At 37.5% G+C, this 21,833-nt stretch overlaps 1 protein-coding gene and 1 long non-coding RNA gene across 3 annotated transcripts in view; one reads left to right on the top strand and one right to left on the bottom strand.

Annotated features, from left to right (window-relative positions):
- ABCC4 (ATP binding cassette subfamily C member 4) overlaps nt 1-21,833 on the top strand; it is a 182,880-nt gene that overhangs the window by 66,082 nt on the left and 94,965 nt on the right. The window contains exons 15-19 of one of the 2 annotated variants that reach the window (XM_039337654.1): nt 2,223-2,438; nt 3,040-3,180; nt 6,503-6,540; nt 7,648-7,748; nt 11,162-11,308. In XM_039337654.1, coding sequence (XP_039193588.1) covers nt 2,223-2,438; nt 3,040-3,180; nt 6,503-6,540; nt 7,648-7,748; nt 11,162-11,308 — 643 coding nt within the window. The remainder of the gene's footprint in view (nt 1-2,222; nt 2,439-3,039; nt 3,181-6,502; nt 6,541-7,647; nt 7,749-11,161; nt 11,309-21,833) is intronic. The other variant, XM_039337655.1, reaches the window with a different exon arrangement.
- Nucleotides 1,260-9,057, bottom strand: LOC120305591. Its single transcript, XR_005556072.1, has 4 exons — nt 8,166-9,057; nt 3,560-3,725; nt 2,246-2,436; nt 1,260-1,602 (listed from the first exon to the last, which is right to left on the bottom strand). It is a non-coding gene; the product is annotated as an uncharacterized LOC120305591 (long non-coding RNA).

Below are 21,833 nucleotides of genomic sequence, written 5' to 3'. Positions count from 1 at the left end.
GATACCATCGACCATGGTATCCTTCTGCGTCGTCTCGGAGAGGTGGGGGTGGGCGGCACCGTATTGCGGTGGTTCTCCTACTACTCTCTGACAGGTCGCAGTCGGTGTTGGCGGGTGGACAGAGATCGACCCCTAGGCGCCTCGATTATGGGGTGCCTCAGGGCTCAGTCCTGTCCCCCCTCCTTTTTAACATTTACATGAAACCGCTGGGTGAGATCATTCGGCGACACGGGGTGAGGTATCATCAGTATGCGGATGATATCCAATTATATATCTCCACCCCGTGTCCTTTCAGTGAAGCAGTCGACGTGATGTGCTGGTGCCTGGAAGATGTGAGGGTCTGGATGGGGGTGAACAGGCTTAGACTCAACCCTGACAAGACCGAGTGGCTCTGGGTCTTGCCCCCCAAGGGTCATTCTGCTAGTCCATCATTAGTCCTGGGGGGAAAAAATCTACCTCCCTCAATGCAGGCACGCAACTTGGGTGTCCTCCTGGACTCACAGCTAAATTTGGAACAACATCTATTGGCTGTGGCCAGGGGGACCTTTGCCCAGGTTCGCCTGGTGCACCAGTTGCGGCCTTATTTGGACCGGGAGGCTCTACTCACGGTTACTCATGCCCTTGTCACCTCAAGACTGGACTACTGTAATGCGCTCTACATGGGGCTATCCTTGAAGAGCGTTCGGAGGCTGCAGTTGGCTCAGAATGCAGCCGCGAGAGTGATTGTGAGTGCACCAAGGTACACCCACGTGTCACCTATCCTCCACGAGCTGCACTGGCTTCCTGTGGGTCTCCGGACGCAATTCAAGGTGTTGGTTGTCACCTTTAAAGCCCTTCATGGCTTAGAACCAGGTTACTTACAGAACCGCATACTGCCGCATAGTTCCCAGAGACCGGTGAAGTCCCACAGACTGGGCCTCCTTCAGGTCCCGTCGGCCCGACAATGTTGGCTGGCGGGCCCTTGGGCAAGGGCCTTTTCTGTGGTGGCTCCGACGTGGTGGAATCAACTTCCCCCCGAGATTCGAACTACTCCCACCTTGCCGGCCTTCAAGAAAGCTATTAAAACTCTCCTGTTCCGGCAGGCCTGGGGTTGATGTCCCCAGGGGGGGCGGCATCTGATTGGGACATGCTGTGAATGTATTCAATTTTAATTGTTATACTTGTTTTAATTTTGTACGCCGCCCTGAGTCCCTAGGGATTGGGCGGCATATAAATTTTACTACTACTACTACTAATAATAATAACTTCCTTCTAGCGAGCATGGGAAAAATGTGCTCTTTATTTTGACTTTACAGCTGCAAATAAAAAATTGTAAAGCTGAAATTTGTAAATATGTAAGACATTGAATGCTGAAATTTCTTCAGTGTCAGCGAGATGTAGGCACCTTGAATTTAGACTGTTTATGTTCCATGACTACAGTATTATTTTCTCTTTTATTCAAAATTAAATGAATTAAAAATAAAAATGCAAATAAAGTCAATAAAAATCAGACAGACATAATCTAAAATCTTCTCTCTTCTAATGTCACTAATAAATAAAATATTGTTATGGTGCTTTGCAATGTACCACTTATATTCGTATTGACTGAAGCAGTATAAAAACCTGTGAACGAAATAAAGTAAATAAATTATCTAGGCAAAATATCCTGTTCTCTATAATTATCTTAAAACAAATGCCAATTAACAAATTTTAATTGTTCCATATATCCTTATACAAACCAGATATCAGAAAGGATATGTATTTCTAATTTACTTACAAGACTTATAATAATTATTTTTTTATAATTTTATAAAGAAATTATTTTTGCTAATCAAAACTTTGCCATCTTTCCAAAAACAACAACAACAGATTATTCATCTGCTACCAATATCTAATAACTATTAACTTTGCTATTGCCCTATTGACACTTTATTTTTCATTGAGGTGTTCTCAATCACAATTGAGCCCAAAATTTATATTGGTAAATGAGAAATTTGTTAAGTGAGTTTTGCCCCATTTTACGACCTTTTTTGCCACAGTGATTCCACACTTTCTTGAAATGTATCTTGATTATTTAAAACAGGTTGTAAGAAAAAGGAGGACTTTTACTAAAAGATTCTTCCTTCTTTTTGGTGGAAGTGCAAGCTTGGATGGCAGCTGATAGTTATCCAAAAAATTACTACCATAGTTGGCTATTTTACAAGCATACTGTACATTATAGTCTCTATGTATTTTCTTTCTAGGGTAAGGAGGTAGGGAAAGGTACCTTCTTGGACTTTCTTAAATCTGGAGTAGATTTTGCTTTTCTTTTGAAAAAAGCTGAGGAGGATGATCAACCATCATCTCCAGGAACACCCAGCGACCAGCTGACGAGGATTCGTACATTTTCTCAGTCTTCCTTGTGGTCGCTGGACTCTTCAGTTCAGTCACAGAAAGATGGAACTGCTGGATCACCAGCTGTGAGTAAATGACACAAGTATATAAAACAGTCTGAAAGTGGAACAGTGTTTTTATTTGTAGGACAAGAAACTGTTGCTTATTTATGCCAAAATGTGCAAGTTTAACGCATCATATTCCAAGGTCTTGTGAAACATTTTCCATTGGCGTAAACATTTTTGCTGTGTAGAAATTCTCATAGCAAAGAACATTTATACTCTTAAGAGTATACATTTTAATTTCAGGCGTTTAATTACCTAACACTAAACTTCACATTAAAGATTGAGAAGAACGAATGAAAAATTTGAACAAATTGTCCTTTCTTTTCATAATAAGCAGAACTTCTTCTGAACCATACTGGATTTAACATTCTGGCACAGAATTTGTAATATGCATAAATATGTGTTATTTTGTTAACGCAATCAAAAAATAATATAAAAGAATCAGCTTAAATTACATAATTGATAGTTCACATTAAAGGTTGATCTTTTAAATTAAACTAGATGCATTATTTCCCCAGACTGGGGAAGGTGATTAAAAAACCTGTATTAGAACCTTTTATTTTGGTAGAAATTAGTCTTAACAAAATCCCTTTCTTTAATTTTTACTCCCATTGTATTGCAGATGGGGCCAGTCCTAACTGCACTGCCTGAAGAAAGTCGATCAGAAGGAAAAATTGGCTTTACTATTTATAAGAAGTACTTTTCTGCTGGTGCAAATTATTTTGTAATTTTTATACTTTGTGTTCTCAATATTTTGGCACAGGTAAGTTTTTTTTAGGGATCAAAAAGGCAAATGTAACTGATAATTGTTTTTAGTAGTCTAGCACATACACTTTCCTATTCTGTATGTATGAAGTGAATTAGCAACATTTAATGCATATAAGATATATTTTCATCTTTGAAATAAAGGGGTCAAGATTGTAAATGAGCTTGAGATTCATTTACTGTAAAGATGGAGCAGTGATCTATCTGTTCCTTTTCATACGGAATTTCAAAAGAAAACATTCTATACAATTTAATTACAAAAAGGAAAAAAGTTTATAGAAATTAGACTTCCAGACATTGCAGTAGAATTTTAAATACTTTTAAAAATACATAAGTAGTTAGCATAAACTAATGTTTAAACATTATAAATTATTTACTTCTGGACTGTAGTAGGATGTTAGCGGTATGAGCTTTGACTTAGTGGCTTTCCATTCCACTCTGGGTCTTGATAACTTTGTGATATTGAGAGGCTAAAGCTATTGATTCAGTCATTCTGCGACTTCGATCAGTTTCTTTCACAATTCAAGCTCAGTTGATACTGACCTGGAAATAATACAGTTGAATTAAGAATAATAATCAGAATGAGTAAACTTAGTCATATGTAACTAAATTCAAGGAATTGTATTACCATGCTCCACTACAATAGTGAAAAAAATAATATTTTCTTTGCAGCATTCCCTTCTTAGGGTGCCAACTTGGAATTTTAAGACTCAATTAAAGCCTTATTCTGAATCCCACCATGGCTACTTCTGATTCCCCTCTATAATATATGTAATACTATTGAGAACCTCTGCTTTACAATTTATTCCATTTTAGTTTTTAGATAGTGCTGATAACTGCTTGATGGCAAACAGAGAAATTTTTACTAGGCATTTTTGAGTTTTCTTTATTTGGATGTCACAACTCCTACAATATGTAACTGATGTGTCCAGTCTAGCATGTAGTCATAGTTGATGAGGTAACTTTCAGTTATTGTGGTGTAAGATTGCAGATAAGATGCTTAGCTTGGCTTACTGTTACTTAGCTTATATTTTCTGTTTGTACTACTACTTCTACCACTAGCTGAAAGAGGAAGCTTGGAAAAGCTTAATACTGTTTTGAGAAAGAAATAGTCCCAACCACAGTGAGTGAGGCAATATTGCTAAGAAAATGCTGTGCCTGGATTCTGAGAATTGTGAGGATTATCAACTAATCTTCTATTCTTGAGTAAGATACATGGCAAAAAGCAATCTTTTAAGGCATTACATTATTGTATGAAATTAAAATAGAAGCAGATAATCATTTTCTTTTCAGGGCTACTATGGGTAGAGAGGTTCCTTGGCTGCTGACCTATACTGAGAGAAAGATAGCAGGATCCTGCTAATTCTCAATTCATAAAGGAGAAGATGGCTTGTCCGCTTGAAAAAAAGACTGTTCAGGACATTCTGAGGGGAGCTGAAGTGAAAATAAAATGAAGTCTGGGATGTCTGAGAATCCAGAATGCTTTTGGGGGCATTTCTAGCATATGCAGTTAAAGTATACTAAAAATTTGAGGCAATCCAGGTCAAATTCTATGTTTAAATTAATCTCTAATGAATGGAAGCTGATACAGCATTGCGCAAAGTTAAATACAATATTTTTCTGCAAATCTGAATGCACAGTTGCTGCTTATGTGCAGTTGTGCACAGATTGAGAGTAAAAACAGTGAATATGCCAAGGGCAGAAGTTTGGTAGCCCTTCAGAAGAGTCTGTTGTTTTACGGGATGTTTGAGACTTCTCTGAATATCTTCAATAATATTAAGGTGACCAACCGTCCTCCTTTAGGGAGGACAGTCCTCCTTTTGTGAGTTCTGTCCTCCCTCAAAAAGTGTCCTCCTACATGTCCTCCTTTTCGATATTTGAAGATTAATCTGCAGGGCTTTTTTTTTCTCATAGAACGCTCAGAATGGCGTTCCAGCACCTTTTTGGGTGGTTTTTTTTTCAACTTTTGCATGAGCTGGGCTACTCCCACTATTGGCTTTCGAAAGCCAATAGGAATTGCTGCTGAGCATGCCAAAACACCCAGCTGGCAAACTTTGCACATGCAAGTTGTCTGGCGAATTGGCAGGAACTTTGCACCCCTCCCTGCTACCCAACTACACCATCTCCTAGTTAGTCCCGAAGATACCTGGAGGAGACTGGAGTAGCAATGCCATGGTAACTTTCTCTTGATCTTCGGCCCTGCTAGGGCAATAATGGCTGCGGGTGCAAGAGGCAGGGGCGACGGGGCTTCTGTGGGCAGGGGTGTGAGGGGTGGCGGGGCCGGCTGCCCCCCATGCTATGGGAGTCACAGGGCCCGCTCTACAAGGCAGGGCAGCAGTGCTGGCAGGACGGCTGCAGGCGGGGGCCCAGCATGTAAGCATAATTACAATATAAAATGTTATTGTTACAAATGTTTTTTATTATGCATTTATCATATTATAGTGTATTTTGTATTATTGTTGCAATGAATAAAATGTTTCTTTTATTTACGATATTTTTTTCTTCAATTTATTTGTGTCCTCCTTTTCATTGTAAAAAAGTTGGTCACCTTAATAATATTCAAGTGCAGAGGTCTGTGAAAGGGATTCCAGAAACTTTACTTTTCTTCAAGATTGATTTGGAGGTATCAGTCCATCAAATCTTTATTTGGGTCATAGATTAGCATAAGGTGCTTTAATAATAACACTGAATCTTATGAAAGATAAAAATAGCAAAAACTAGCATTGATATCACAGTATTGGACTATAATATTGAAACATTAAAATCTCTTTACAAAAATTTTAATGCTAAGTCTAATAACCTAAAATGGGGAAGGCCTTTGAAGGCTATAAAAATATGTAAGTCTATGGAGATTCTCAGTCATCCGGGTCATGGTTGTCCCAAAGGTGTTTTTTCAGAAGGCAACTGGATTTTCTTTCTTTTTGCTTGAAGATGTTTCACTTCTCATCCAAGAAGCTTCTTCAGTTCTCTTCACTTCAGAACTGAAGAAGCTTCTTGGATGAGAAGTGAAACGTCTTCTGGCAAAAATAAAGAAAACCCAGTTGCCTTTTGAAAAAGCACCCTTAGGTATTGTGTTTAACTTCACACTGTGAACAGTTGCTTCTGTCGACTTATTAAAAAAATACAATTTGGCTAGAAGAATCTAAATTTTTTTGAATACAAGTATGTGCATGCACGTATTTACTTTTTGAATAGTATGTACATCTAAAAAGAAAAGGCTCACGGATAGCTTATAATATTTGAAACATGTTTTGAGTTTAAACCACAAGGCATTAAATAATCCAAAATAAATTCTAAAACAATTGTTTTAACTGTTTTAGGTTACTTATGTGCTTCAGGATTGGTGGCTTTCTTACTGGTGAGTGACTGTTTCTATATAAATCATGTAGATCAGACATGTCAAACTTGCGACGTCACATGACATCACGCAACGTATCGGGACGGTTTTGCCATTGCTGGCAATGGGGTGGGCGCAGCTTCCGGATGACATGTCCGGCCCGTGGGCCGGCAGTTTGACACCCCTAATGTAGATGATTACTTTTAAGAAAGCAGCAAATGAAAAAATGAAGACTTTTGTATTATATACAGTAGAAAAATATTTGAAATTATGCATGAAATAATGAAATAAAGTACACATTCAAAGTTTAAAAAATACCTTTGAAACAACAAAACAAAGCACACAGAATATGTAAGAGAAAATTCAGTAAATGAAATTGTTGATGACAAATACCAGTATAAAATCTTTAAAGATTTTAGTATCCTGTTAACATGCATGTTTTAGCCTTAGCTTCTTCTTGACAATATGTTATTGATTCAGTTAAATGAATTTTCAGTGAATGAAAAATGCAGTTTATAAAAGAAATCTTGCATTTACAGATTTTGTTTTATATAGGCCGTATGTTCCAATCCATCATGGGGTGTCCAAGCTTTGAGACAATCCAAGTAGAGAAGTGCCTTGGCATCTGTTTAAAAAACCTTAAGATCCCAGATTGGGATAGAGTTAAAATATTTTAGCATTTTAAATTCTACATGATACACAACTGTTTTTAAAAACAATTCAGTGTTGTCAATTGTATTAGATTTCTGTGCTCTATGCTACCGTACATTGTTATTTGTTAAAAGGTAATGCAAATGTTTCATTAATTTGGAACAAACTCTGTTTTTTTTGTATTTATTTCCAGGGCAAAATTAAATGTTATGAATCACATAATATTGCCAAAACAAGTGGTATCTTCACATTGATTTTCCTCTTCCTTATTTAACATATAATAGCAGAAGTCCACATATGGTTTATTATTTCAGAAATTACAGACTAAAATTGAAGAAGGACTACAGTCACTTTGACTACAAAGTGAGCTGCTTGAGAGCATTTGCTTTTTTGAAACTTAAAGAGACTTAGTCCAACCAATATGTTCTCATGTGCTTGCAAACTTGTTTGAAATATATTCTCTCCATGTGTCCACAGGGCAAACCATCAAGTAATGCTAAATATCACTAAGATGGAATATGGTGGGCAAAATATCACTGAAACTCTGGATCTTCCCTGGTATTTAGGAATGTATGCAGGTAAAAACTTTTAAAATGTCACTGTAATTTGCAAAAATCTAGGCCATGATCCCAAAATATGCAGTTTTCCTATAACTTTTAAATGTTACTAGACAACCTGTATCCCATTGGGTCATTGTTCCAGTAATATTTCCTTATCATGTAAATGGTTCTAGTATACCCCCACATATTCTCCCCAAATCCTAGCATGCGTCCTCCCTGATCTGTGTGGCCCCTCGCAAGCACCCTGTGTACCCTCCCTGATCTGTATAATGCCTCTTGCATCCTCCAACTGGTGTGGCACTGGCAGGAATGGTATGCAGGAGTGTGGGGCAGATCAGAAAGGGTGTTGGGCGTGCAAGTGGTGCTGCCTGGTTTGGGAGGTCATTGGGAGTGCATTGTGAGTTGGGGAAGTACACAAGTATGTGCAAGACGTACCTTGAATGTTGGGTCCATGGGAGTGTGATGCTGGTCAGGAAGGGTGTGCGGCGTGCCCAAGAGAGGCTGGAGAACTTCAGGGTAGGGGAGACTTGAAACCTTTGCTACCAGCTTCCCATAAGCAAAGATTTTTCTTTTGAGAAGCTGGCAGGGAGCACTGCCAATCCACAATCAAGTCTACATTTTCTGTCAGCTTCCCCATTGACTTCTGGGAAGCTATCAGGGAACATAAAAGATGATCACATGACTCTGACTGTAACAGTGTACCTGTGCTGAATTAGAGGCAGCACAGCAACACTGAAATAGCCTTCCCCAAATTTCATTCCCATGGGTATAATGGCTCTTGGAATTCTGTAAGTTACCTTATTGAGGTGCCTTGGTTAAAAAATGGCTGCCCTGTGATGTACCATTTGAAGATTACAAACAAATAGACTTAAGGGTTTTAGTAGTGTATAGATAATTATAGATTAAGAAGATGTTGTTTTCTTCTCTGACTGTATTAATTAGATTACCCCTTTAAAAATAGTCATAAGATGGGTAGAGACTTAATTTATATTCTGAATTTTGAAAGCAGTTGATTTATTGATTGAATTTGTATAGCCATCAATATGTGACTCTGGGCAGTTTACATGGTTAAAACACAAACACTATCAGGAAACCAAAAGGTAAAATAATCATACAAACATTAGGAATATATAAACACTAGATATTACCTAGCTTGGATAATGAAATGTATGCAAGAAAACAACCAAGCTCAGAGAGCACTAAGGACCCCTCAAACATTAGAAAATTAAAACAATTAAAAACTATACCAGATAGTCACTGTCAGGTATAACTGAACTGGAAGATAAATAAAAATTGAATATTTAAACATTCATCATAAGGATGTAGCTTTACCTCTCCAAATGGATTATTCCAGCTACATTTTTATTATTATTCCAGCTATGTTTTTATTATTATTATTAAGAACTCTGACTATAACAATGTACCTGTTACACAGGATATTTGAAATTTTGGTATGCTTGATTCCTTTTTGCTTTTAAAATCTATAAGAAGCTCCAACCCTTAAAAACTGGATATATTTTCTTTCCATATTATAACAAATTAAGAAATCACATGCTACAAAATTGAGAATGATCACTTCAGCCATACTAAGAAATTGGTTATTCATATTCAAATATTCTCGTCCTCCTCCTGCTACTAATTCTAATCTGCCCTAAACATACTACAGTAAATAATGATCAGCAGAAAAATCCAATCAGGGTTAAGGAGTTATTGTTAAAATATGTGTTATCTTGTTCTCTGTGTTTTGCTGTTTATATGTTGATTGATCAGTATCTGTAATAAAGAATATCTGTCTGTCCTTTCATTGGACGGTTAAGGAACCACTGTGTATCCCAGGGATAAGCATCTTACAGACTACAGATGGCCCCGTAGTCATTTTGTACTTCCAGACCAACTTTGTTGAAATCTGGGACAAGTTGTCCATTTTTAACTGTACATTTTTCCTAAAATGAGACATTTATTGTATGTTATTAACAATAACAATAACAATAATAATAAAGTTGGAAGGTACCTTGGAGGTCATCTAGTCCAACCCCCTGCTCAGGCAGGAAACCCTATACCATTTCGGACAAATGGCTGTCCAGTCTCTTCTTAAAAACTTCCAGTGTTGGAGCATTCACCGCTTCTGGAGGCAGGTTGTTCCACTGGTTAATTGTTCTAATTTTAATAGACTCATTTAAGTCCTTTACAACTCCATCCCCAAAGTGTGCCCCACAGCAGACTGAGAAAATAGGTCTAACCTATCAACAGCCTTGTTATCTCTGCCACATGCAAAAGAGAGGAAAATAAAATGAAAAGACAGCCCTACAGAAAGGTCATTCACCTGTTCTACTACAGGACTGTGATCAGTTCTCATAGAATACTAATATTAGTAATTATTATAATATTCAATGCACACGGATCCCAATACTAGCTAAAGAACTGGTGGCTGTGAATTCACATTGTTGTGTTAACAACAGCAACAACAATAAGAAAGTTGGAAGGGACCTTGGAGGTCATCTAGTCCAACCCCCTGCTCAGGCAGGAAACCCTATATCATTTCAGACAAATGGCTGTACAGTCTCTTCTTAAAAACTTCCAGTGTTGGAGCATTCACAGCTTCTCGAGGTAGGTTGTTTCACTGGTTAATTGTTCTAACTGTCAGGAAGTTTCTCCTTAGTTCTAGGTTGCTTCTCTCTTTGGTGAGTTTCCATCCGTTGCTTCTTGTCCTGCCTTCGGGTGCTTTGGAAAATAGCTTGACACCCTCTTCTTTGTGGAAACCCCTGAGATATTGGAACACTGCTATCATGTCCCCCCTGGTCTTTCTCTTCATTAAAATGAATATAATAATAACTTATTAAATGCATATGCTGCCCAATTTCCAGTGACTCCGGGCAGCTTACAAATGTTAAAATATTTACATTGTTAAAATATTTTTAAAAAACATTTTAAAAAACATTTAAAAAATAAAGAACAACGTACAAGCCAAAATTGTTTGGCTGGATCCTTTGTTAACTACATGTCAGCTGAAATGGAGGTCCATGAAGGTCTGTTAGTTATTTCTTTATGTATGCTTTCCAGCAGACAGGAATCAATAGCAGCTCTGGGCCAGAGGACTTTCTTTGGGAAAGACAAGATGGGCACCACATAAATCCAATAAATAAATAATTTAGGAGATAAGTTTACTTATTTTAATGGATGAACTTAAGTCAGGTCACAAACTTATTCAAAAAGCTATTTATTTTGTCAGCATGCACCTCAGTTACCTAGCTAGAGGCAAATAATTTGGGCAGAATTACTAATTTTCTTGTCATAGAAGATTTGTTAAATTAATAGTATTTGATGTTAAACAAATTACTGTTAAACTACTATCCTTGTGATTTAAAAAAAATGTTTGTCAATAGATTCTTGATAGATTACATTATGTAACGCTCTCCTTCATTTAAATACAGGTTTAACTGTGGCTACAATACTTTTCAGTATACTGAGGAGTCTACTTATGTTTCATATTTTGGTTAACGCAGCTCGGACTTTACATAACAAAATGTTTCAGTCAGTTCTGAGAACTCCAGTGCTGTTTTTTGACAGAAACCCTATTGGTAAGTTTCTATCACCTTACAATAGTGGAATACTCCTGACTATTCCAGGGAAGGGCAGGAAGAACAGATGATATGTGATTCAAAAATGTCATCACATCATTTGAATTATGACATTATTGCATGTATCTTATTCTTTTGACAACATTGTTGGTGGCTTGTAAATGTCACTTTTGATTTATGGCAATAGCCCTTAGACTTATATACTGCTTCACAGAGCTTTACAGCCCTCTCTAAGCAATTTATATAGTCAGCATATTACTTCCAACAATCTGGGTCATCATTTTACTGACTTTGGAAGGATGGAAAGCTGAGTCAACTTTAAACTGGTGAGAATTGAACTGCTGGCAGCCGGCAGTCAGCAGAAGTAGCTTGAAGTACTGCATTCTAACCACTGCGCCACCATGGCTCTTGTATGAATGTATGATTTTTTTTCCTTTGTGCCACTTTCCAGCTAAGTAGTATTTGCAGAATGTTCACATTTTTAATGTCTACTTAGTGTAGGTGGAATTTTTTTTGCAGTGATGTCTTCTTTAGTTGACAACATGGCATATGCTTAAGGTTCATTAATTGAGAAAGTGCAGAATAATATTTTCACCCTCTAATTTACAGTCCAACTTGCAACATAAAATTGGTTTACTGTAAAAACTCTCCTTGTTTTCTTACTGCCAAAAAGGGTAACATGTTTAGTTTATTTTGATAGTAATATCATCATTCTAGCCATTGTCTGCCCACTGCAGGATGAAGGCCTCTTCCTCATGTTTCCAACCAATACGGTCCTGAGTGTTCTTTTGCTAGTTGGGCTCACAATACTTGCTGATGTTGTCACTTCATCTTGTATTCTGTCTCTTTTGTGGACACTTTTTATCAAGTGGGATCCATTCTAGGAGTGCCTTGATCCACCTGCCATCAGTTCTTCTTGCTATGTGACTAGCCCATTTCCATTTCAGTTCTTTTACTCTTTTGATGGCATCATATATTTTGGTTTGTTCTTTAATCCATGTTCATGTCTTTCTATCTTGTCTTCTGATGCCAAGCATGTATCTTTCCAGGGCTCTTTGCACCACTCATAGCTTTTGAATTGATTGTGAGGTTAATGTCCATGTTTTGCTGGCATATATTAGAACAGATAGCACACACCGATTGAAAACTTTTCAGGCATAGGGGGAGGCTGTTCTTGAAAATTACGCTTAACTTGCCAAATGTCTGCCAACCACATTTAACATGCTGTTCAATTTCCTTTTTTGTATCACCTTCCATTGAGATCTGTTGGCCAAGGTATACGTAGTGGTTTCCTATATCTAGTTCTTCTCCAGCTATACATTTTTTCTTTCTTCAAGTGAATTTATTAACCTAGGTCTTTTTCAAGTTTATTTTTTAAGCCAAATGGTTCTCCTGCTTTGTGCAGCTGAGGTATGTGTCTTTGTAACTCTTCTGGGTCTTGTGAGAAGAGAGCAACATCATCTGCAAATCTTAAGTGGTTTAAATAGACAACACTGAATTTTATTCCATCTTTTGCCTAATCTAGTTTGCGAAATACTTCTTCAAGGCAGGCTGAGAAAAGGATAGGTGATATTGTATCACCTTGTCATACATTTTGTTCTATGTTGATTTCCACTTTAAGATCATTAATGCAAATTGTAGCTATTGTTTTTTCATATATTGATTGCAGTAAGTTTATGTAAGCAATATAGTAGATTATAAAATCTACTTTGCATAACTCTGTGGGTATTATTCAATTCCCCTCATCCAAAACTAGCACGATCAAAGGCTGCATGAGGATTATGGGCATTAAAATCCAATGCATGTTCTCAGGAATGATTACTGTCAACTTTATATCACATATGCACACACACATATATATATATACACACACATGTATATATATACACATATATGTAGGTCTTTGGTTATTCGGGTTTTCTCCCGCATAAAATTAGAAGTGTCTTGGTGATGTTTCGACGAAATCCCATTCGTCATCTTCAGGTTGGTGTTTTCAGCCTCGTGCTTCGAGGAGTAATGCACACACACACACACACAAAGGTATATGTACATATAGTTTTGTGGATATAATATTTAATATTATTTAGGTCCATCAACCAAAAAGTAAATATGAACTGAACTGGTTTTGATTTACTGACTACTGTAATGTAAAAGAGCTCTGAAGAAATAGAAATGTGCAGAGTGTCATAAAATGGCAGAAAAAATTATGCAATTAAGCTCTATACTAGATTCATCATTGTTCTGTAGTGATTCTATTGGAATTTTTTAAAAACATACAGAAACCTTTAAATGGCTAGCCAAAAAAACATCATAATATAACAAGAGTCCTGTGATTTTAGGCCATTAATAATTATATAAATATTAATTATGTCTTTCTTTAACCATCTTTGTTCTAAAGCAAAAAGGCCCAGAGGTAGTCATATTTTGTTTCTTAAAGTGAAGTTGTTGTATTCCAATGAGCGTTTTTGTTGCCTTATTCTTTTACTTTTCCTCTGTATGTGTTTGTGAGTCTTGACTGCTTGGACAAATCCCTGCAGTTTTCTGGGCAAGATTTTGGTAGTGATTTGCCATTGCCTCCTTAGAACTGAGGGAGACGGATTGGCCCAGGGTTACCCAGCTGGCTTTGTGCATAAGGCAGGACTAGAAATCACATCCAAATTGCCAGAGAGGGAGCACACTTATGATTTAATATATCTCTGTTTTTCTTAAATTGTGACATCCTTTTGAATAATGGTGACCAAATTCCATTTTGCTCACTTATTTATCTGGCAATATTACCACCTAACATTTTTAGAGAAAATGGCCTCAAGATGGTTATATTGGAAAATCAAAACTTAAATGCAACTAGCAGTTTGGTATCATAAATTTAAAAAAACAATGTATTTCAGCTCTTGTATGCACTAAATCTAGATATATACAATATGTCTTAAGTCACATATGTTTCCCCTAAATTATAATTCTAGTTAAGTCTAGTTAATTATTGATTTCAAATTAGCACATGAAACCATGGCATGAAGGAGGCTTATAAATCTTAGACTGCATGAACTAGAATGAACATAGCAGGGATAACTCATCTGACTGCCATTGAGGGATGACCCCTAACAGCAGGAAGCTCTTAATAATTTGAGATCTTAGCTCACCTTCTTTGAGAATAAGTAATATATTCAGGTGACTTCCATTTCCTTAAAAGCTTCTTTCACTGTCAACAGTTGTATCCTTCCTCCATTGAGTTTTGTGACTCACAAAGAACTTAGAAGAGAAGAAAAGCATTAGAGGAAAAGGGAAACTTACTAATGACCACATAACCAAGCCAAAATGTATTTCTGACTTTAACCAACATTGATTAATGTTTCATTCAGTGCAGAGTGAAAAGTAGTTTTTCTGGTCTTTTTGCTTTTACAAAAGTATCATGCTAGTATCTCCCTATGTTTTCTGTAGACCAAACCTGGCTGGGCATAAGCGTGTTTCTGACATATGCCAGATTTCCAATTACAGTATTCTAGTTAAACTCTTGGAGCATCCATCACAGTTAATATCTTAGTGGTATATAGCATAAAGCAAATGTAAACAAATGTAAAAATGAGAAAGTGTGACCAGGAGCAGGTGGGGATGGGGTAAGAGGATCCTGGTAGCTCCTTTTCTGGCTAATATATCTTATTAAAGGTTGTTGCAAGCTTCAGAAGAGAAAAAAAAATGCTCCTAGGCAGCTGCTGATTTTTTTTGTCACCATAAACTAACAGGGCTCTCCACCCATAATGACTGAAAGAGAGATGGAGAGACTTAATGGGTGAATAATTAACATATTTTTTTTATTGGCCACAGTCTTGGTAGCGGCAACAGCATTAAATAGACTTTTTTGATGAACCCCTTGTAATTCTCACTAACAGAGATGAAATGATAGACGGTGTTGGAGCCATAGGAACCCTGGGAGGAAGTGATCATGCAATATTAGAATTCAACATTATAGAAGCACAACCAATAGAACACAGTCAAACTAGAGTCTTGGACTTCAAGAGAGCTAATTTCAATAAACTTAGAGAGGGCTTGGGAAGGATTCCATGGATGAGAATCCTCAAGGGGAAAACAACTCAAGAAGCTTGGGAAATTTTGAAAAATGAGATAATAAAAGCACAGTCTAGCACAATACCAACAAAGAGGAAAAATAACAGCTCTCAAAAGAAACCAGCATGGCTGCATAAAGAACTCTCTGACAAATTGAAAGATAAAAAGGACAAGTATAGAAAGTGGAAAGAGGGGAACATAACTAAGTCAGAATATCAGCAAATAGCCCGAGCCTGCAAAGATGAAGTGAAGAAAGCCAAGGCTCAAAATGAACTAAGGCTTGCGACCAAAGTCAAAAATAACAAAAAAAGCTTCTTTCAACATGTAAAAAACAAGAAAAAAGTGAAGGAAATGATTGGTCCATTAGTGGGTGGAAGTGGCAAGAAGGTGACAAGCAACAGGGAGAAAGCAGAACTATTTAACTCATTTTTTGCATCTGTCTTTACACAAAGGGAAAAAACAGACCAACCTATCAAAAATAGTGCCACAAAAAACAAAACAGAAACACAAGTTAAGATAGGCAAGAAAATCGTTAGTGAGCACCTGTCCAGCCTAGATGAGTTCAAATCGCCAGGACCAGATGGATTACACCCCAGAGTTCTCAAGGAACTGGCAGATGTGATATCGGAGCCACTGAACTATATTTTTCAAAGATCCTGGAACACAGGGGAACTACCAGAGGACTGGAAAAGAGCTGATGTAGTTCCCATCCTCAAAAAAGGAAAAAAAATGGATCCAGGAAATTACAGACCTATCAGCCTGACCTCAATACCTGGGAAGATCCTGGAAAAGATAATCAAACAACGAATCAACGAACACCTAGAGGCAAACAAAGTCATTACTAAAAGCCAACATGGGTTTGTCAAAAATAGATCATGCCAGACAAATCTTATTGCATTCTTTGACCAAGTGACAAAATTAGTGGATCAGAGGAATGCTGTGGACATAATTTACTTGGACTTCAGTAAGGCATTTGATAAAGTAGATCACAACCTACTACTTGACAAGATAGAAAAATGTGGGGTAGACAGAACCACCACCAGATGGATCCGTAGCTGGCTGACCGGCCGTACTCAGCGAGTGGTCCTCAATGGAACTGCATCTATATGGAGGGAAGTGTGTAGTGGGGTGCCCCAGGGCTCTGTTCTGGGCCCAGTACTCTTCAACATCTTCATCAACGATTTGGATGAAGGGATAGATGGGGAACTCATCAAATTTGCAGATGACACCAAGCTGGCAGGAATAGCCAACACTCCAGAAGACAGGCTTAAGATACAGAAGGATCTGGACAGACTTGAACACTGGGCACTAACTAACAAAATGAAATTCAATGGTGAAAAAAGCAAGGTTCTACATTTAGGCAAGAAAAACCAAATGCACAAGTACAGCATAGGTGGCACCATGCTCAATAGTAGTAACTGTGAGAGGGACCTCGGAGTCCTAGTAGACAATCACTTAAATATGAGCCAGCAGTGTGCTGCAGCTGCCAAAAAGCCAACACAGTGCTAGGCTGCATTAACAGAGGGATAGAATCAAGATCACGTGAAGTATTAATACCACTCTTCAATGCCTTGGTAAGGCCACACTTGGAATACTGCATCCAGTTTTGGTCACCACGATGTAAAAAAGATGTTGAGACTCTAGAAAGAGTACAGAGAAGAGCAACAAAGATGATTAGGGGACTGGAGGCTAAAACATATAAGGAACGGTTGCGAGAATTGGGTATGTCTAGTTTAACGAAGAGAAGGACAAGGGGGGACATGATAGCAGTATTCCAATATCTCAGGGGCTGCCATAAAGAAGAGGGAATTAAGCTATTTCCAAAGCACCTGAAGGCAGGACAAGAAGCAACGGGTGGAAACTAATCAAGGAGAGAAGCAACCTAGAACTAAGGAGAAACTTCCTGACAGTGAGAACAATTAATCAGTGGAACAGCTTGCCTCCAGAAGCAGTAAATGCTCCAACACTGGAAGTTTTTAAGAAGAGACTGGACAGCCATTTGTCCGAAATGGTGTAGGGTTTCCTGCCCGAGCAGGGGGTTGGACTAGATGACCTCCAAGGTCCCTTCCAACTTTACTACTATTACTAACTAAGATACTACTGCCAAGTGCTGGTGCAGCAGAGCAAGCTTAGTGTGCACCACCCATTCTTAATCTTGACAAAGTGCCTCTTGGCAAACTGCTAGTAAAATTTACCAAGTTGATCTAGTCTTTGAAAAATGGTACAGTAAGAAAAGACTATTACAACAGCTGCATTAGCTGTATCTTGAATAATTATGTCTTCTGTTCTTTTAGCACAAGAGGGCAGCATGAACTGTTTTATTCGAGCCTAGCTTTACTATGAATGCCCTTTAAAAGAGGAAAATAAGTCTTGACTATTCTTAGTGTCATGTTTTGAGGACTGAAATGTGTGGATATAGATAAAATTTCTAAAGCCTGACTTCCATTATTTTGAATGTAATGGGGCCCTGAAGGACTATAGACACACTACCAATTAGTGTAAGCAATGCTGAGTTAAATAGACCAAAGAAAAAGCAACTTCATATTTATATCCAATATCTTAAAGGACAGGCAACTGTCTGAATTCTTAATGCTTAGAATGGAATGTTGACAATTCTAATTTGAGTTAAGATCATTGCAAGGTGCCTTGTTTGTTTTTTAGTTCTTTTCAGTGTTCATCAAACCTAAAGGCCTAAAGATTTGTCATGTAAATCACGTGGAATGAATTCCTTTTAGGGGCTGTGTGAAGAAATTTCTATGGTATTATTCCAAAAGTATTTAAAAGTGAGTGCACATCAAGAAGCAAGGCACAGGGGCTTATTTTCTCCCTCTCAAAAAACAAAACAAAAAAGTGGGACTAATTGACCAACAGTATCAGAAGGAAGTTTGTGTTACAATTTGGCCAGATTGAATGGTGAGACTACTCATGATAGCTTTTAGCAATCATTGCTTGTTCACCCAAGTAATTTTTCTCAGGTAGATAGCATGTTTAAACAAGAAATACTGGTTGGAAGGCATGTAATTTTAAAAGCAGCTAGTATTTTTGATGGATCATATGAACAGGTTACAAGGGGTAGCTTCATATTAAAATATTCCATTGGCAATATCATTCATCAGTCCTATAAGCTCTTGGGCATATTGCCAAAAGATCACTGTGTTATGTTGGTCCAGAATGAATTACCAAACTGGTCTTTTTTTTTTTTTTAAAAAAAAACTAGATGTATTTTAGTATGTATCTATATCTGTATCTTAATGAAAAATGCACATCTGGAGGTTTTGATGATTTGCATGTTTCTCATTTAGATAATTTAAAATTACTGATAGCTTTAGTTTTATTTCCATTTCATTTGACTGAGTATCTTTATTGTAGGAAAATTTTTTCACTGTATGTTAATATTCATTGCCTAGGAAAAGTTTACTCTTCCCATTAATAGACAAAAGAAATCTAATAGAAGTGACACTTTACAAAGTTAGACCCAGTGGAATGGCTTGTCTTCAGAAGTTGTGGCTGCTCCATCACTTTCAAGAAGAGGCTGGACAGCCATTTGTCTGAATGGAATAGACTCTCCTGCTCAATCAGGGGGCTAGACTACATGACCTCAAGATCCCTTCCAACGCTTTTATTCTATGTTCTGTGTTCTAATATTCTAAATATTATTCCTGGGTGTTTTCTTGAAACAGTTAGTAGGCTGAAGTATAAGGTGTGGTAATTAAACCTGTTTGGCTGCCACATGTTTAAAGCAAAAAGAATACCTTAAATGTTTTTTTTTCATATAACAATGGTTCTGTGTACCTTAACCTTATCAGGGTGTGATATTGAATGATTTTTGTGGGAGTTGTTCTGTTACAGCTATTTGTATCATAATAGCTTTTGTTACAAGTTTAAATAGTCTTACTTACATATGCATCTATTTGATTATAACGATTGTGATTCTGTTAGCAACCCTTTATGAAGCTGATTGCTCTAGGAGTTGGCTAAAATAAGGCAAATAATGCATTCAGGGTTTGTGTGTATTAACTGTCGCCAGACTTTTTCTGCCAAAACCCTTGTTTCCCAAGATATGAACTACAGATTGTATCAGATGCAGAGCTGTGTGCATCTGATACAAAATTACTGTGCGGAGCAGTGCATTTCCTTTCCATCTGCACCAACACAACACGAGATGTGTCATACCCACACACGAGAGACTTGAGACCCTTTGTTATTTGTGCCTATTGCTGGAACCTTGGAACCTTCCCAAGACAGGCAAACCTTAAAATCTGTGCTCTTTCTGAAAGTTTCTCAACAACCATGTCAGATGTTCAGGAAGGAGACTGAACTATGGCTAAGCGTGTCTGATGTGCCCAGATCAACTCTCCATGCCAGAGAAAGACTAGCAAAGCAGACAGAGAACTAGGTTGAGAAGACCCTTTTCCTGTGGTCTCAATTAAAGAGAAAAGTATTTGGGCCTGCAGATCCAGGTGACCCAGTGAAGATTCTCCTCCTGCTTGTGGAGGAAGAAAAGTCTGAAGAAGAATAGTTGCCTATTTCAGATGATTCATGCTAGTCAGGATCAAAGTTTGAAGTAGGGAGCTAGAAGAAAAAATAAGGCTACCAGCAGTGTAGCTGGCTTTATTTTTCCTGGCTTTCAGGAGAGGTATCAAGATTAGAGGAGCTCTAGGTCCTGTGAATCTAAGCTCTCTTCCCCCCCCCCCCAAAAGGGAGAAGAATACGTTCTTCCATGTTCCTGGCATTCCTCTCTGTATTGTTTTTGGAGCAATGGCAGTTTTCCAAAGTTGCAGGTAAGAACCTTCTGGAGATTTGCAGCTATGGTAGCTTAGACGGTTGGAAAGAAATCTGTGAACAAAAGCAATAGATCTATTGACCTTTCCTTCTTTAAGATTTACCTTCCTCTTTCTGTGACTTTTGTCACCTCCCACCTCCCAGGATTTGATACAGCTTAAAATGAGTTATGTAACCTAGTAAGAAAGGCACAGAGGATTTAGACCTGCCTCCAGTAAAGATACTTGGGACTCAGTATGTCTAATGACAAATGATTGAATTATTGATAAAAGGGTTTTTTTTTAATGATGGGTCTTGGCATTGGACTTTGCCAATGCAGTAAAGGACAATAATATTACTGTATGAAGGCACATCATTTGTTGAATTTGATACCTTTTTTTCTAATTAGCCAATTACTAGGGTAAGCAAAATCCTGAGGAAGCATACTGGGCTGTGTGAAGTTTTTCTTTTTCTCCATTAGCCCCGAACTGAGAGAAGTACAATACTACTTATGAAAGCAGTGTCTTCAGTTCTGAAACTTGGGCAGCTGTGAATTGGAATACACTGAAGCCTCTTACAATTAAAACTTACTTCATTAATAGCTGCTAGTTGTTTTTGTGATGCAGAGAAGACATTCTTCCAGATGATCCTGGGTAATCTATGCTGCAGCATCTGGATGAATTAATTAGGCTTCTGCCAGATTGCATGCACCTGGCAGATTATGTAACAGTTGTGGAGTGTTTTTGTGCTCAGGAGAATCTTTGAACGACTGTTGATTTTTTTTCCTCCCAAAAGCATTTCTTAGATTGAGAGAATCCAAACTATTATACATATTCAGTAAAGGTGAAGAGTGAAGAACTGTGACTATATAGGATGGGAAGATATAAATTGTGAAATTGGAGGGATAGATGTGAGAAGTTTCATTTATTGTAAAGATTCTGATAAAAACTCTATTAGAAAAATACAACTCTGTGTAAAATGTTTTTTTTAGCTCATAAAGTTTACTCTTATTTTCTCAAATTGGGGCATATTCTGAATCTATGCACTGTAAAATACAGTGATTTGTTGTATAGCATTTTTGCGTACTACTAGATTTTTATTTATTTGTATCCTGCCTTTATTATTTTTATAATGACTCAAGGTGGCGAACGTATCCAAAACATCTTCCTTCTCCTATTTTCCCCATTACAACAGTCCTGTGAGGTGGGTTGAGCTGAGAGTAGAGGCATAGAGTTTTAGACTTGTTAAATACCCACAACTCTCTGAATCTTCAAAGCGCTACGTAGTTGTTAATTTCATGTTCCAACAGTTTACAGAGGCCGGTAATTTAAAATGATTGCTTCCCAAACATATACAGCCAGAGGTGTTCTGTAGAATATACAATGACATGATGCATATTATGACATCATTTTGTGTGGATATCTGCAGAGCATAGTTAAAAAATTAAAGTTGGCGGCCACGATGGAGCTATCAAAGCTTGTTTTTATTTGCGTTGCAAATATCCTGATCCCACAAATGATGCAAATGATACAATTTGCATCCATTGGGCAATGACATCATCGTTCTGTGCCCTGGCCTGGTGGAGAGACTTCATAGTGACTGTTTTCATATTATAGAATTCTCCCCCATAGAAACCTACTTTCTGGTAAATGAAAATCAAAAGGATATCTGCTCCCCTAAAGATTTCTTGCAAGACCAAAGA

Source organism: Crotalus tigris, unplaced genomic scaffold, assembly GCF_016545835.1.
Source record: "Crotalus tigris isolate CLP2741 ecotype Arizona unplaced genomic scaffold, ASM1654583v1 scf7180000017685.4511686, whole genome shotgun sequence".
In the NCBI taxonomy this organism is placed as follows: domain Eukaryota; kingdom Metazoa; phylum Chordata; class Lepidosauria; order Squamata; family Viperidae; genus Crotalus; species Crotalus tigris.
Note: the sequence above shows the minus strand (reverse complement) of the source record. Positions and strands in the feature narration are given on the sequence as shown.